The sequence below is a fragment of the Toxotes jaculatrix genome, chromosome 5 (genome assembly GCF_017976425.1).
Source record: "Toxotes jaculatrix isolate fToxJac2 chromosome 5, fToxJac2.pri, whole genome shotgun sequence".
Lineage (NCBI taxonomy): Eukaryota > Metazoa > Chordata > Actinopteri > Toxotidae > Toxotes > Toxotes jaculatrix.
In genome coordinates, this window is record NC_054398.1 from 17,898,341 (window position 1) to 17,915,149 (window position 16,809).

Sequence of the window (16,809 nt, forward strand, 5' to 3'; positions counted from 1 at the left end):
ATAAAAAACGTCATAGTATAGTATGGCGTTTCTTTCGGGCAAAAAAAGTCAAAAATTTTTTTGACCTCAAAATGTCATAAAAAACGTCATAGTATAGTAAGGCGTCAAAATCGGGCAAAAAAGTCAAAATTGTTTTTGACCTCAAAATGTCATAAAAAACGTCATAGTATAGTATGGCGTTTTTTTCGGGCAAAAAAAGTCAAAATTTTTTTTGACCTCAAAATGTCATAAAAAACGTCATAGTATAGTAAGGCGTTTTTTTCGACCAAAAAAAGTCAAAAAAATTTTTGACCTCAAAATGTCATAAAAAACGTCATAGTATAGTATGGCGTTTTTTTCGACAAAAAAAAGTCAAAAATTTTTTTGACCACAAAATGTCCTAAAAAACGTCATAGTATAGTAAGGCGTTTTTTTCGACCAAAAAAAGGCAAAAATTTTTTTGACCTCAAAATGTCATAAAAAACGTCATAGTATAGTAAGGCGTCAAAATCGGCCAAAAAAAGTCAAAAATTTTTTTGACCTCAAAATGTCATAAAAAACATCATAGTATAGCATGGCGTTTTTTTCGGGCAAAAAAAGTCAAAATTTTTTTGGACCTCAAAATGTCATAAAAAACGTCATAGTATAGCATGGCGTTTTTTTCGGTTAAAAAAAGTCAAAAAATTTTTTGACCTCAAAATGTCATAAAAAACGTCATAGTATAGCATGACGTTTTTTTCGGCCAAAAAAGTCAAAAAATTTTTTGACCTCAAAATGTCATAAAAAACGTCATAGTATAGTAAGGCGTCAAAATTGGCCAAAAAAAGTCAAAAATTTTTTGACCTCAAAATGTCATAAAAAACGTCATAGTATAGTATGGCGTTTTTTTCGACCAAAAAAAGTCAAAAAATTTTTTGACCTCAGAATGTCATAAAAAACGTCATAGTATAGTATGGCGTTTTTTTCGACCAAAAAAAGTCAAAAAATTTTTTGACCTCAGAATGTCATAAAAAACGTCATAGTATAGTATGGCGTTTTTTTCGGGCAAAAAAAGTCAAAATTTTTTTTGACCTCAAAATGTCATAAAAAACGTCATAGTATAGTAAGGCGTCAAAATCGGCCAAAAAAAGTCAAAATTTTTTTTGACCTCAAAATGTCATAAAAAACGTCATAGTATAGTAAGGCGTCAAAATCGGCCAAAAAAAGTCAAAATTTTTTTGACCTCAAAATGTCATAAAAAACGTCATAGTATAGTATGGCGTTTCTTTCGGGCAAAAAAAGTCAAAAATTTTTTTGACCTCAAAATGTCATAAAAAACGTCATAGTATAGTAAGGCGTCAAAATCGGGCAAAAAAAGTAAAAATTGTTTTTGACCTCAAAATGTCATAAAAAACGTCATAGTATAGTAAGGCGTTTTTTTCGACCAAAAAAAGTCAAAAAAATTTTTGACCTCAAAATGTCATAAAAAACGTCATAGTATAGTATGGCGTTTTTTTCGACAAAAAAAAGTCAAAAATTTTTTTGACCACAAAATGTCCTAAAAAACGTCATAGTATAGTAAGGCGTTTTTTTTCGACCAAAAAAAGGCAAAAATTTTTTTGACCTCAAAATGTCATAAAAAACGTCATAGTATAGTAAGGCGTCAAAATCGGCCAAAAAAAGTCAAAATTTTTTTTGACCTCAAAATGTCATAAAAAACGTCATAGTATAGTATGGCGTTTTTTTCGGGCAAAAAAAGTCAAAATTTTTTTTGACCTCAAAATGTCATAAAAAACGTCATAGTATTGCATGGCGTTTTTTTCGGTCAAAAAAAGTCAAGATTTTTTTTGACCTCAAAATGTCATAAAAAACGTCATAGTATAGTAAGGCGTTTTTTTCGGGCAAAAAAAGTCAAAAAATTTTTTGACCTCAAAATGTCATAAAAAACGTCATAGTATAGTAAGGCGTCAAAATCGGACAAAAAAAGTCAAAATTATTTTTTGACCTCAAAATGTCATAAAAAACGTCATAGTATAGTAAGGCGTCAAAATCAGACAAAAAAAGTCAAAAATTTTTTTGACCTCAAAATGTCATAAAAAACGTCATAGTATGGCGTTTTTTTCGGGCAAAAAAAGTCAAAAATTTTTTTGACCTCAAAATGTCATAAAAAACGTCATAGTATAGTAAGGCGTGAAAATCGGGCAAAAAAAGTCAAAATTTTTTTTGACTTCAAAATGTCATAAAAAACGTCATAGTATAGTAAGGCGTGAAAATCGGGCAAAAAAAGTCAAAATTTTTTTGACCTCAAAATGTCATAAAAAACGTCATAGTATAGTATGGCGTTTTTTTTCGGCCAAAAAGAGTCAAAAATTTTTTTGACCTCAAAATGTCATAAAAAACGTCATAGTATAGTAAGGCGTTTTTTTCGGGCAAAAAAAGTCAAAAAATTTTTTGACCTCAAAATGTCATAAAAAACCGTCATAGTATAGTATGGTGTTTTTTTTGGGCAAAAAAAGTCAAAAATTTTTTTGACCTCAAAATGTCATAAAAAACGTCATAGTATAGTATGGCGTTTTTTTCGGGCAAAAAAAGACAAAATTTTTTTTGACCTCAAAATGTCATAAAAAACGTCATAGTATAGTAAGGCGTTTTTTTCGACCAAAAAAAGTCAAAAAAATTTTTGACCTCAAAATGTCATAAAAAACGTCATAGTATAGTAAGGCGTCAAAATCGGTCGAAAAAAGTCAAAAATTTTTTTGACCTCAAAATGTCATAAAAAACGTCATAGTATAGTAAGGCGTCAAAATCGGACAAAAAAAGGCAAAAAATTTTTTGACCTCAAAATGTCATAAAAAACATCATAGTAAAGCATGGCGTTTTTTTCGGGCAAAAAAAGTCAAAATTTTTTTTGACCTCAGAATGTCATAAAAAACGTCATAGTATAGTATGGCGTTTTTTTCGGGCAAAAAAAGTCAAAATTTTTTTTGACCTCAAAATGTCATAAAAAACGTCATAGTATAGTAAGGCATCAAAATCGGCCAAAAAAAGTCAAAATTTTTTTTGACCTCAAAATGTCATAAAAAACGTCATAGTATAGTATGGCGTTTTTTTCGGGCAAAAAAAGTCAAAAATTTTTTTGACCTCAAAATGTCATAAAAAACGTCATAGTATAGTAAGGCGTCAAAATCGGGCAAAAAAAGTCAAAATTGTTTTTGACCTCAAAATGTCATAAAAAACGTCATAGTATAGTATGGCGTTTTTTTCGGGAAAAAAAAGTCAAAAATTTTTTTGACCTCAAAATGTCATAAAAAACGTCATAGTATAGTAAGGCGTCAAAATCGGGCAAAAAAAGTCAAAATTTTTTTTGACCTCAAAATGTCATAAAAAACGTCATAGTATAGTAAGGCGTGAAAATCGGGCAAAAAAAGTCAAAATTTTTTTTGACCTCAAAATGTCATAAAAAACGTCATAGTATAGTAAGGCGTGAAAATCGGGCAAAAAAAGTCAAAATTTTTTTTGACCTCAAAATGTCATAAAAAACGTCATAGTATAGTATGGCGTTTTTTTCGGGCAAAAAAAGTCAAAAATTTTTTTGACCTCAAAATGTCATAAAAAACGTCATAGTATAGTAAGGCGTCAAAATCGGGCAAAAAAAGTCAAAATTGTTTTTGACCTCAAAATGTCATAAAAAAACGTCATAGTATAGCATGGCGTTTTTTTCGGGCAAAAAAAGTCAAAATTTTTTTTGACCTCAAAATGTCATAAAAAACGTCATAGTATTGCATGGCGTTTTTTTCGGTCAAAAAAAGTCAAAATTTTTTTTGACCTCAAAATGTCATAAAAAACGTCATAGTATAGTATGACGTTTTTTTCGGGCAAAAAAAGTCAAAATTTTTTTTGACCTCAAAATGTCATAAAAAACGTCATAGTATAGTAAGGCGTCAAAATCGGACAAAAAAAGTCAAAAATTTTTTGACCTCAAAATGTCATAAAAAACGTCATAGTATAGTATGGCGTTTTTTTCGGGCAAAAAAAGTCAAAATTTTTTTTGACCTCAAAATGTCATAAAAAACGTCATAGTATAGTAAGGCGTTTTTTTCGACCAAAAAAAGTCAAAAAATTTTTTGACCTCAAAATGTCATAAAAAACGTCATAGTATAGTATGGCGTTTTTTTCGACCAAAAAAAGTCAAAAATTTTGTTGACCTCAAAATGTCATAAAAAACGTCATAGTATAGCATGGCGTTTTTTTCGGTCAAAAAAAGTCAACATTTTTTTTGACCTCAAAATGTCATAAAAAACGTCATAGTATAGCATGGCGTTTTTTTCGGCCAAAAAAGTCAAAAAAAATTTTGACCTCAAAATGTCATAAAAAACGTCATAGTATAGTAAGGCGTCAAAATCGGCCAAAAAAAGTCAAAATTTTTTTTGACCTCAAAATGTCATAAAAAACGTCATAGTATAGTATGGCGTGTTTTTCGACCAAAAAAAGTCAAAAAAATTTTTGACCTCAAAATGTCATAAAAAACGTCATAGTATAGTAACGCGTTTTTTTCGGGCAAAAAAAGTCAAAATTTTTTTTGACCTCAAAATGTCATTAAAAACCTCATAGTATAGTAAGGCGTCAAAATCGGCCAAAAAAAATAAAAAATTTTTTTGACCTGAAAATGTCATAAAAAACGTCATAGTATAGTAAGGCGTCAAAATCGGCCAAAAAAAGTCAAAAAATTTTTTGACCTCAAAATGTCATAAAAAACGTCATAGTATAGTAAGGCGTCAAAATCGGGCAAAAAAAGTCATATTTTTGTATGACCTCAAAATGTCATAAAAAACGTCATAGTATAGTATGGCGTTTTTTTCGGGCAAAAAAAGTCAAAATTTTTTTTGACCTCAAAATGTCATAAAAAACGTCATAGTATAGTAAGGCGTTTTTTTCGACCAAAAAAAGTCAAAAAATTTTTTGACCTCAAAATGTCATAAAAAACGTCATAGTATAGTATGGCGTTTTTTTCGACCAAAAAAAGTCAAAAATTTTTTTGACCTCAAAATGTCATAAAAAACGTCATAGTATAGCATGGCGTTTTTTTCGGTCAAAAAAAGTCAACATTTTTTTTGACCTCAAAATGTCATAAAAAACGTCATAGTATAGCATGGCGTTTTTTTCGGCCAAAAAAGTCAAAAAAATTTTTGACCTCAAAATGTCATAAAAAACGTCATAGTATAGTAAGGCGTCAAAATCGGCCAAAAAAAGTCAAAATTTTTTTTGACCTCAAAATGTCATAAAAAACGTCATAGTATAGTATGGCATGTTTTTCGACCAAAAAAAGTCAAAAAAATTTTTGACCTCAAAATGTCATAAAAAACGTCATAGTATAGTAAGGCGTTTTTTTCGGGCAAAAAAAGTCAACATTTTTTTTGACCTCAAAATGTCATAAAAAACGTCATAGTATAGTAAGGCGTCAAAATCGGCCAAAAAAAATAAAAAATTTTTTTGACCTGAAAATGTCATAAAAAACGTCATAGTATAGTAAGGCGTCAAAATCGGCCAAAAAAAGTCAAAAAATTTTTTGACCTCAAAATGTCATAAAAAACGTCATAGTATAGTAAGGCGTCAATATCGGCCAAAAAAAGTCATATTTTTGTATGACCTCAAAATGTCATAAAAAACGTCATAGTATATTAAGGCGTCAGAATCGGCCAAAAAAAGTCAAAATTTTTTTTGACCTGAAAATGTCATAAAAAACGTCATAGTTCACACTCTAGGGGGCGTTGCAGAGTCCGGTCGCATGGACAGTGTCAAACAAGAATTTTTGTTGGGGAACATTTTGGGCAAAACTTGGTGACTTTTTGAGTACATTCAGGGGGCCAAATTAGCCAACAAAGCGGCGGAAGAAAAATAAAAGAGGAGAATAATAATAATCCCTTCAGTTACAATAGGGCTTCGCACGAATTTTGTGCTCAGGCCCTAATAATAAGATTAAAGCAAACAGAGCTCTGGTATCGGAATGGCATCTGTATCGGCAGATATCCAAATTCAGGTATCGGGATCGGATCAGAAGTGAAAAAATGTGGATCGGTGCATCCCTAGATCAAATGCAAGCTTTTATCATAAAAGTAACGAAAACTATGACTCCAAAATACCTTTTAACTTTCCAATAGGAACACAAAACAGTATTTTGACTATTCAACATGTCCATAATGATGTTTCTTTATAATTACTCATTACAAAATTAACCAAATTGAATGTTAAAAATACATTGATACACATATTGTTTCTGGAGAATACTTCACATTTTCTGAGCTAATCTGATATAATTTAAGACTTAAAAGAATCAAAAATATATTAAAATGAAATTAGGCACAGTACGAGAACCTATTAGTTTCATTTATTTAACAGAAAAAGCAACGAACTTGTACAATTTAAAAGTCACTGAGTGGGAAAGAACACTGCTAATGAATAGATCCCAGAAAGACATTAAAAACAGAAAATATGCCACTGTTCACCTCAGTTTCTCGCAGTATCTGGTGGCAGTTTGGTATGGTAATATCTGGAGCCGTTGCCATCTGTACTTCCTCCTTCAGTGGACCCAGTGAGGTCTGAAATGGGACATCCTCCAGCAAATTCATCGTAACCAAAACACACCAACAAATTGCCTGCATCAGAGGAACCACAATGAGTTAATGAACAGCTAAGGCCAAATCTTTGTTGCATTTTTGTCATTTGTCTTACCTTTGTCAGGCGTTGTGTCGTCCACAGCGCTCTGAAGTATTGACGGGTGTGTGGAGCAAATGACTGACACTCAGACATCATCGTACGTGATAAACCTCTTCATCACTAAGCCTCTGACATCATCATCTCAGGGGTTGTTTACCAATAATACCTCAGACACCTGCTGTTCTCCTACCTGCAAAGGTAATGTATAAACAATGGAATATATGTATATGTATATGTATATATATATATATATATATATATATATATATATATATATATATATATATATATATATATAAAATTAGCTAATTCTTATTTTATATTTCTAATTCCTGTTTTGCATTAAGTACCTGTGCATTAACAGTGTAAGACATATTGACATTTTTCCCTCAATAGTTTGGAATTTCTGTAGTTCTGCAGCTTTCTCATTCACATTTCAAACAGTTTGACTTTGTCATTTCAATGCGGACTTGAAGGGGGATTAGGGAAATGCTGAGGTATTGGGAAACCAAGAACAGCACGATACTTTCCAGAGATTAACTGATTACATAAAGGTGACAGCCGTAAGAGTGTAGTACAACATTGTGATGTCTGTTGCATTCACTTCCCGTTTCAGTGACTTGATAGTGTAGTGTTGTGAATGTCTGAAAAATCTTCCTCTGCAGTGAAACATTCACGAATCTGAATTCATTTTAAGTGCACTGTCTGCAGAATAGTTTACAGGTAAAGAACGATTAAAAATTTTGTACAGATATACATTTTATTTATATATTTTAAACAATCACAATAAATTTAAGATTCACAAACTTGAGGGGGGGTGGGTTTACAGGTTCTGTAACAGACCTCTGAAAACAGAAAAGCAGTTTGGAAACTACACTGAAAGAAAAGGAAACTTAAAGCAAAAGGATAACAGATCTAGTTTAATCTAATTTCAGAGCACAAACAGCGTATTAAAGAGTACAGCAGCGTGGTTCAGTCTAATAGAATTAAGGTAGACTTGATTACAGACATGTGAACTGAGGTACCATTTAGTAACGGGATAATACATCACTACAGGTGTTCAGAGTTTCCAGTGCCGGGGCACGTAGCAAGGAAGTAAAAATACCTGCTGCTCCAAGAGGTGTTTGACAAAGCAGGTTTAGAGTGGAAGCTGGCTAACTGTGAAAAAGACAGTTTGAGTATCTGGTTTAGGAAGATATTTCAGTCATTAATTTGGAGAACAGCTACTACAAAAACTTGAGAGGATATTTCACTGACACTTTCAAAGTTCCTGAGCTAACCTGCTAATCCTGCCCTGTGAAACAGCCACCTGATCCAGTCCTGTGATAACAGAGGTCTGTAAATGAACACATATACATTCCCTAAAGAGTGAGTTAGAAGAGGAATCAAAACACTGAAAAATAACCATTCCGGCTCTTTTAAAAGGTCACCATTATGTTTCACCTGCTGTGCTTCGTGTGCTGGTGCATTACACTTCACGATATCTAATTAAAGGTCATGTCATACAAACTGCTTACAAATGCTACCTAAGCAGTGTAGCTCAACATTTACAGCCCGATTTTACTGTGAGCACCATTATTACAATGGTGGTAAAGAAGAAAACATCAAAATATTGATGTGCTCGTGGAATATTATGCCCTTATGATATAAGGCATTACTTGACATGGTAACATCACATCTACACTTTCTCAGTTTTCAAGTGTACAGTATGATCCCATTATTTCCATTTGCTTCCCTTGCCATTACAGCCCATCACCGCCAAAAAGAGAAAACGAATAACTAGCTACACGTCCTTTCATGAATAATATTGCATTATCTTTATATAGATAAAATGTTCACAATCCCCAGAGATTGAAATATTTTTATAAAGCTCCACCATGTAAGTGCACCACTCAAGAATTAATCTGATGCACGTGACCAAAAGTTGTTATACTCTCTTAACTTGTTCATCATAAAAACACTCCTCACTGAGAACCAGCAGCCTTCATTACCTCTACTACAATGTCCACAGCTTGTTTGTCAGGGGCTATAATAAAACCCAGAGTTGGTATCCAAGGGCTCATAGTAATCTAATGATTTCAGACAGCATTGTCTTTAGCTGAAATGAGTGATGTGTGGTTCAGTTGTTAGCAGCGTCAGCCTGTCGAGGCCAGTTCTCTTCCTCAATGCCAGAGTCGTACTCCTCTTCTGCTGAGTCCTTGGCTGGAGCTCTGAAATACAAATGGAAACACCAGTTCAGGTTTCAAAGCACACAAATATGGAGACTCAGAACGCTGTGTTTCAGGAAACTGATCTCTAACATGTGGCCCTGTTCTGAGAGCAGGGAGACACTGACCTGATATATCTGGGTTGGGATTTTCCTTGGACAACATCTTTGTCCAGCTCAACCGCCATGATGTCAGAGTGTGGCACCTCAAACATGGGCTCGAGTAGGAGCTTTTCCTATTGAAAAAGAAAATGTGTTTAATTATTGTTACATCAACATTACAAAAAAAATAAAAAAAGATTCTGATTCACATACCATGATGGATCTGAGTCCACGAGCTCCAGTTTTTCTCTCCAGAGCCATCCTGGCTATGGCTCTCAAGGCATCCGGAGTCACGTTAAGATCACACTGAAAAAACAAAACACATTACAGATTCATTTCATTTCTAAAAATCTAAAAATCCAGTTCAATCCAATTTCTAAAAATCCAGTCATGTCTACACAAGTAAACACCTGTGAATAACTCCTGGCATTTTCTATCTAATAGAAGGAAAATAATACAGCCTTATACTGTACCACTATTTCAGAGCCCTTACTTTGTCCATGCTGAACAGAGCCTGGTACTGGGGCACTACAGCGTTGCGTGGTTCAGTCAAGATTTGGACTAACATTTCTTCATCCAGGCTGTGCAGAGGAACAACCACGGGAAGACGGCCAACAAACTCTGGGATCATTCCAAACTCAATAAGGTCCCTGGCCTCGACGTGCTTCAGCAGTCTGTCCTTCTCCTCGATCTCTGCCACCGTGTCTGTCTCACCACTTGTGTTGGCCAAGTCCGCCGCAGCTGCCGCACGGCGCCCTTTCCCCAGGTTGGAGGGAGTTCCAAAACCCAAATACTGAAGAATCATGAAACATGAGGTGAAAATAAACATCAAGTTAAAGGCAGGAATGATGACAAACAGGAATCTTGGCTGAATATCTGTTGACAGTCAGTAGATATGAGATGTGTTAAATTTACCTTTTCATTCTTTCTTCTGCTAATGATTCTGTCAAGTCCATTGAAGGCACCGGATGCAACGAACAGGATGTTTGTTGTGTCTACCTGCACCGTTTCTCCTCTCAGTTTCCTGGAGTTTTTTTCAGGAACATTAACAATTGTGCCCTCCAAGAGTTTCAGCAAACCCTGACCGAGAGGAAGAGGGAAACAGTCTTGGTAAACAAGTGTTAAAGTAAACTCTGCTGCTCTGGTTTAAAGTCAAATTTTATAAAACAAAACCTTTTAAGATACATTCTATTGTTTAAAGTTCACTGAGTGTTTGGTGTATATTAACAAATTGCTGCATAAAGGTTTTATTTAGTGCAACTCTGGTTGAATACTGACCTGCTGGACTCCCTCTCCACCCACATCTCTCAGCTGATGGATTCCTGGCACACTGCCAATCTTATCAACCTCATCCAGAAACACAATACCTGCAAATGAAATGGAAGGACGGGGCCACAGTGGTTTAAGTTTGACTTATTACCATTACCTGAGACAGTCCCTAACGCTGTTAAATCCAGTGTGCATAAATAGTTTACTTTAGATTCAGTGTTGAAAACTTGCAGAACACACTACAGTGTGTCTCTTTGGAAAATCTGCACTTTACTTTTGTTGATCACAATTTGATCTCATGTTTTTTTTAACCTCTTCCTGCTTCTTTACTCTTCCTGCTAACTTCCTTCAACCGGACAGAGACATTACTTACCCAAGTAGAGAACGGAAAGTGGAGATGTGATTTAAATGTGCAAAATAGTCGGTAGTCGTTTAATGCAGTAATTGATGTGAAAGTAAACATATTTTTACAAGGGTTAAGTCTCACTGCGGGGTTTTATTTACACAGTGAAGGAGAAAACAGACTGAATGCTGTTGTTATTTGTTTTGCTGTTTGTGTGTCTAGCATAAAACATAGGGTACAAATTAAACATGGGAAACTGCAGTGGTGTTAAATTTAGTCTGTCTGCTCACCTTGCTGTGCTTTCTCCACCGAGTAGTTGGCATCTTGCAGCAGTTTGGCAATAACTGACTCGATGTCTTCTCCCACATATCCAGCTTGAGTTAGTGTGGTGCAATCACAAATTGCAAAGGGAACATCCAGACAGCGTGCCAGTGTCTGCGCCAACAAGGTTTTTCCTGTACAAAATTAGAGGAATCATAATCAAATTTCTTCTTGGCAAGACAGATCCATATTTACAAATAACCCACATATTTCAATTTGGGACAATGTTGACACAACACTAACCCGAGCCAGTTGGGCCTAGGAGTATGATGTTACTCTTCTCCAGTTTAATGTCGATGTGTGTGGAGTCCAGCACCTCCCCACCCCTCTTCTCCTGAGGGGCCTGCTGGCTCGCCTGCTGCTGCATGGACGCTCCCAGAGCATTTCCATGAGGACTGATCCCTGCAATCTGCAGCAGCTCTGCAACAACAAACAAAGCCACAGGGTTAGCTTTGTGACTGAAAATAGGAACCTGTCTAGGAACATAAAGCACCACAGCAAAAAAAAAACAAAAAAAAACAAATGAATGCTTTCCTTCTGAAACACTGCTGTTCAATTTAATCCATTCACTGATGGTGTATGTGTCGGTCTGTGCATAGTAACAGTTTCCATGTGCAGGCTAAAAATATGCATGCCCTGGTCAGTGCCAGTGTGAAGTTACTAAGTAAGACTGAAAACACAAATGTGAATGTAGGTCACTGGGCTACATTATCTTATTGTGTGGGAGGTCACAGATCAACAGTTTTCATTTTATTGCTTCAGTAGCTCCTGTACACGCGGTAAATGGGAAATCAAACACACACGAACCAATCGCCTTTCCAGAACTGGAGCTGTATTTCGTGAAATAATATGTACCGTGTCACCTCCAATGATCATGTTATCATTACCTCCTCAGGCTGAGCATGACTATAAACACGTTACACAAAACATCTCACTGAAAAAGACAAAGCAACAACTAAAAAGCCACAGAGGTCTGTACAGTTTGGCATTTGTGCAACTCATGAAAATAAAAACATAAAAATGTTTCAGTGTCATGACTTTTTACAACAACAGTAAGGAGGACCAATCACTTACTTGTGAATCTGTATTCATCCTCTCGTCTTCTCATCTCTAGCTCTAAAGGGAGAGGATGAAAGTACTCAAATCAATATTATCATTAATCATTACCATTATGACATGATCAATGCAATCCTGCAAATATGTTTACATAATTGTGTAAAGTAATTATTGAACAAATGCCAAATAATACAGATTATGATTAAAGATGCTTTTTTAACCACAGCTGCAACTTTTTACCAGTTATTTGTGTAGATTTTATAAGAGTGGCTTTTAATACGGTGAAACTCTTAATCTGTAAACTATAAAAGAAACTGAACCTGAAATTGTATTTCTTGTTTATCTCTATTGTCAATTATTGTTATGCCCCCCAAAATTATTCTAAAGTTCAGCACTGTTTTGGACTAAAACTGATTTCATCAAAGCACAGGAGATACTGAACATTAACATTTTCTCAAATTACTAAATTGGAAAAAGAGCCTCTTTCTTATCTTGTGAGCCCTTGAGCTCAGAAAACATGTCTTAATTTTAAGAGTTTTTCAAAACTCCTATTTGTTTTCTTTCCACATAAGACTGCAATGATATTTACAGGTGAAAAAGTAACAGTGAACTGATTAATGCTAATGATAAAGTGATCAGTGGAAACCAAAGAGTTTAAAATAGCTCCAAAGCAAATCACAAACAATAGAAATGAAACTGGAAGAGTTACATCTATAGACATCTATCTACAGACAACAGTAATACTGACCACGAGGTGTTAGAGAGGGCTGTTTTTCCACTTCAACCTGCTGTCGACTCCCTGCAGGGATGTTGTTGTAGATGCGCTTGTAATGATTGTATACTGCAACTGCTAACACCTTTTTTGCATAAGACTGGCCAACAACATACTTGTCAAGGTAAGCATATATCTGGGGAAAGAAAGAAACAAACAAAAAAACATAGTTTAAACTTTTTAACAGTATGAAAGTACAATAAAAGGACTATTACAACAGAATATATAACACTTGAGTGAAAGTCTTTCAAAAGCACATCTTGACAACTTTACTTCCTGCTTTAATTTCTCACCTTCTTGGGGGGAGGGGGAGGTTTCTGTGCAAATGCAAGTTTCACTGCCTCCGCAGCGGATTCTGGCTCTTTGTTCAGCCCCTTCTTAGAGTCCGTTTCAGACAGAACCACAAAGAAGTGATGGCATTTCTCACACTTGACAAATCGTGTTGATGCTACAAAAAAGTAACACACAACACAGTCAGTGCTGAAACATTTCACAACCCTGGTTGAAAGAAACCCTGCTGAGACATTTGCAGCTACATTTTTTCAAGGTTGCAGATTAAGCTGACTAATGCTCAGAGCAAAAGTAAATCTGTGTAATTAACCACAGAGAACTGACCAAAAACCCACTGATGTGGGTTTCTGTTTCACAGAGGTCATGAACGTATATATATCATTTTATCGTATTTATTTTAGAAACATTTTTTTCTCTTGGAGTACACATTCTCTGTGCAATTTTCTTCTTCATTTTCAATTGGGAGTTTGTACGTAACAAAAGAATTTCCCTGCGGGGATTAATAAAGTTTTTCTGATTCTGATTCTGATATATGTGCTGTCCAGCACTGCCCTTTTGTATATTTAGTTGACAGGATTTTGTGTAAAATTTTATTTTTTGCATTAAAGTATTAAACCAACTTCCAACTGTCCTGTGGTCTATAAGACAACATGAATGAAATGACTATAAACAGCACATGAATGGCACACCACAAACCCCCTCTTAACTTGGAAAATGTATTCCTTGGTAGTTACACGTGCACTAAGTAGTAAGAAATGTAAGAGGTAGGATCTAGTAGTTTCTCAGCACATTCACATAAGAAAAATGTACAAGTAGACACATATGTCCTTGAATACCTGTGGTGACTGTTTGGGCAATCAACATGTACAGCAGATGCAACCCTGGTCAATCACTGAAACAAACTTTCCAGTGTCGGTCTCAGAAAGTTACAAAAACAAAGCAGTGAAGATATAGCTAATTTGACTGTTTCTTACTCCATCTAACAATTCAAACAACCTTTCCTCATGCGAAGCAAGCAGCTGCTTATAAACTCACACAGTTGATGATGAAATACAAAGCAGAAACTGCTCTTTGGACAACAATGAAACCAACATCTCAATGTTTACATGTACCCCTTTATTGTCTGCTGGGGCAGTGTGCTATATTATCCCTCTCTTTTTTTTTTCTTCAGCCAATGCACAAACCATCTCTTCTGTTTTTTTAAATCCCCCTCATTCATGTTGCATACATCACCAACAATGTCAACCACATTTCTTGTCGCAGCGATAATGCCAGGTATTCATGTGACACTATGTTTTTATACTTTGAACACAATCAATCTCGTAACATGTTATTTTATTTTATTTTTTTTAAGTTTTGTGAACATTCGTTACCACCACCATCTTAGTTCACATACTTTGGACTTCTACCTGTGTCAGCATTCAACAAAACAGATGCATTCTCAATACTCAAAAACCTAAAATGTCACATTTCTATTCATCTACTCCTCTTGATTTTAAAGATTTTCACCCAAAATGCATATTAGATCACCTGGTCTGTTAAATGGTTGTCCGATTTTTATAAGTTTACTCACATACAAAGGTCTCTACATGTGTGCAGGGATCTCCACACTTAGGGCAGCGGAGCTGACTTCCCCCTTTGCCTGATCCTCCAGAGCCAGAGAGTCTCTTCCCCTCACTGATGCTTTTCTGTGTAAACACGACTGCGTCAGCACATATTAAATTATGTTATTACCATCTCTTCCATGTACAAAATGGTGTGGTGTGTGTGGGAGAAGGATATAAATGAAATTTATCCTGCAAGAGGATTACCTTTCCACCATCATTTCCACTGTCCTTTGTTGTCCCATCTTTAGACGCATAGCAGACAGCAGTCTCCGAAAATGACCTCACCCGTACCCGGGTCAGTAAATGAGTTTCCCGAGACCCCTGACGACTCAGAGAGAAGAACTGAATCCGGGAGCAGGACAATCCTGTAACAACAACAACATCCCTTTTGACTCCTAGAAACACTGTATTTTATAAGAGCATTGTAATACAAAAGATTGATAACTGTAATGCCACTTTGACATTTTTTATTTCTCTTCAGCGTCTTCTCAGTTAATCACATTAATCCGCAAATGCATTGATAAAGTTGATTAAACTAAGATTTGTATACTAGAAGAGCTGCTGGAGTTTTTGCCTCTTTAGACTTTTTCGCTTCTCCACGTACCTAGGAAGTAGGTGAAGTTGTTTTTCCCTACTCTGCTTTCACAGAGTGGTTGATGTGACAAGTTACCTTAGCTGTCGCCATATAACACTATTTTGTATTTTTCTTCAAGTGTCAATAATCTAAAAACTTAAAGCTGTACAACTTTATAAAAGGTTGGATGATGTAACAACGTTAGCTTAGCCGTCGCTACAAAAGTCTTAAAAATGACTTTTCCTCCTCTGTTGATGTTACATGACTGTCACAACAAGCAGTTATCTGGGTTAGCTGAAGACCTACTTAACAGGCTGGAACAAACAACACAATGTCATGCAGCTTTAGCCAGCTGGCAGGGTGTGTACTTTCCCTTTCTTACCTCTGTGGGCCGTGTTTAGGAACAACCTGGCAGCCGAAGTGCATGGACAAGACATAACTCTTCTTTTGGCTCAAAACCCTGAAAATAAACATAGAGTTAACATGGTACACGGAGAGGTTGCTAAATTGGCTAGCGGCTAACGCACAGCATTAGCTAACAGAAGAGGCCAGTTAGCGTTGAACATTTCATAACTTCTACGTCACTGTTAGCATTACCAAAGCAGGTCATTAACTGGTGAAGATAGTCGCCAGTGCTGCATATTTCTGTAAAAATCAAACTTGTTTAAACCACCTTAAATGTACTGATGGATTGGGGAATCATGGATGAGCATTTCCTGCTTTCTATCGCTAGTAATCAATGGCAAAACAAACAGTGTAGCACGCTAGCTGGGTTAAATAAATAAGTACCTGTTAGCTATTTAAGCTAGGCCCAGGCCGGAGCCACCTAGCGTTTCTGCCAGTGCAAATGACAAACAGCCAGTGTCGCACACTGGTTTAGCTGGGTGGGCTTTACTCTACACCCTAGGCCAAGTTCACAGCTTAATGCTAACATTACAGCAGTAAATAGTTAGGTAACATGTAACCAGCTTGCTAGTTTTACTCACAGGGCACGATGAAACCAGTCGCGTCTTGGCACAGCCCCCTCGGAAAAACAAATTTGCTAAGTCACTGCCGCTTTCACTCTATTGTTTTAGTTTGACAGTTCAGTGTGTCATACTAATGTCACAGCACCTACAGCATGAAATAGCACTGGCTTCTTTAGGCCGCTGTTTCCCAGGTGGGACACGACCCAAAGTGATGTAACGCTAACGATCGCTGTTATGAACTAGGTCGGTTAGATGGCTAACCAACTAGCCTCTACCCCGAGTACAGTAGTTAGCAGAAATGGTTTAAGCAATATGGAGGCTTCGTTTATGCCTATGCAAATTACACCCATCCAGATCTGTTGAGATCTACTAATTCACAAGACGCACTAGCAGGAATGACGGCTGTTGCGTTCAAGTGATCCTCGTATTGGGTTCACACGAGTAAGTAGCGTTGCGTTTGGGGGATCATCGTAACTATGAAAATAATAATAACAAACGTAAACTTTATTACTTTACTATTATTACTTTAAGTTACAAAATGTTTAGCATTGTTATTAACATGATTAACCTACAACACTATGAACTACAACTTAGGCAGTAAAATTAAAATTTGGACAGGCATTTTAAT

General features: G+C 35.7%; 2 protein-coding genes across 3 annotated transcripts in view; both read right to left on the bottom strand.

Annotated features, from left to right (window-relative positions):
* The window catches only part of LOC121181857 (ubiquitin-associated protein 1-like), a 28,365-nt gene extending 21,567 nt beyond the window's left edge, over nt 1–6,798 (bottom strand). Inside the window, exons 1-2 of the mRNA XM_041038049.1 lie at nt 6,688–6,798; nt 6,462–6,611 (exon numbers count right to left, since the gene is read on the bottom strand). Of these exons, the coding sequence (XP_040893983.1) occupies nt 6,462–6,611; nt 6,688–6,768 (231 nt within the window). The 5' untranslated portion in view covers nt 6,769–6,798. The remainder of the gene's footprint in view (nt 1–6,461; nt 6,612–6,687) is intronic.
* Nucleotides 6,799–7,418: 620 nt separating this feature from the next.
* On the bottom strand, nt 7,419–16,483 carry clpxb (caseinolytic mitochondrial matrix peptidase chaperone subunit Xb). 2 transcript variants are annotated; one of them, XM_041038030.1, is made up of 15 exons: nt 16,200–16,482; nt 15,596–15,673; nt 14,844–15,004; nt 14,606–14,720; nt 13,035–13,189; nt 12,718–12,877; nt 11,988–12,029; nt 11,157–11,333; nt 10,883–11,047; nt 10,259–10,347; nt 9,896–10,060; nt 9,474–9,773; nt 9,194–9,286; nt 9,008–9,114; nt 7,419–8,882 (listed from the first exon to the last, which is right to left on the bottom strand). In XM_041038030.1, the coding sequence occupies exons 2-15, from the start codon at nt 15,648–15,650 to the stop codon at nt 8,792–8,794; spliced, it is 1,875 nt and encodes a 624-aa protein (XP_040893964.1). In that variant the 5' UTR covers nt 15,651–15,673; nt 16,200–16,482; the 3' UTR covers nt 7,419–8,791. The 2 variants fall into 2 exon arrangements, with proteins under 2 accessions (XP_040893964.1, XP_040893965.1); XM_041038031.1 differs by lacking the exon at nt 11,988–12,029 and having other exon boundaries at nt 16,200–16,483.
* Between the last annotated feature and the right edge of the window lie 326 nt (nt 16,484–16,809).

Bases quoted from the DNA above. Each gene is read 5' to 3' on its own strand.
- clpxb (XM_041038030.1), bottom strand. From the start codon at position 15,650: ATGTCTTGTCCATGCACTTCGGCTGCCAGGTTGTTCCTAAACACGGCC. The intron at 12,030-12,717 runs GTCAGTATTACT...CTCTCCCTTTAG, and splicing joins GCCCTCTCTAACACCTCGTG to AGCTAGAGATGAGAAGACGA. The intron at 11,048-11,156 runs GTTAGTGTTGTG...AATTTTGTACAG, and splicing joins CCTAGGCCCAACTGGCTCGG to GAAAAACCTTGTTGGCGCAG.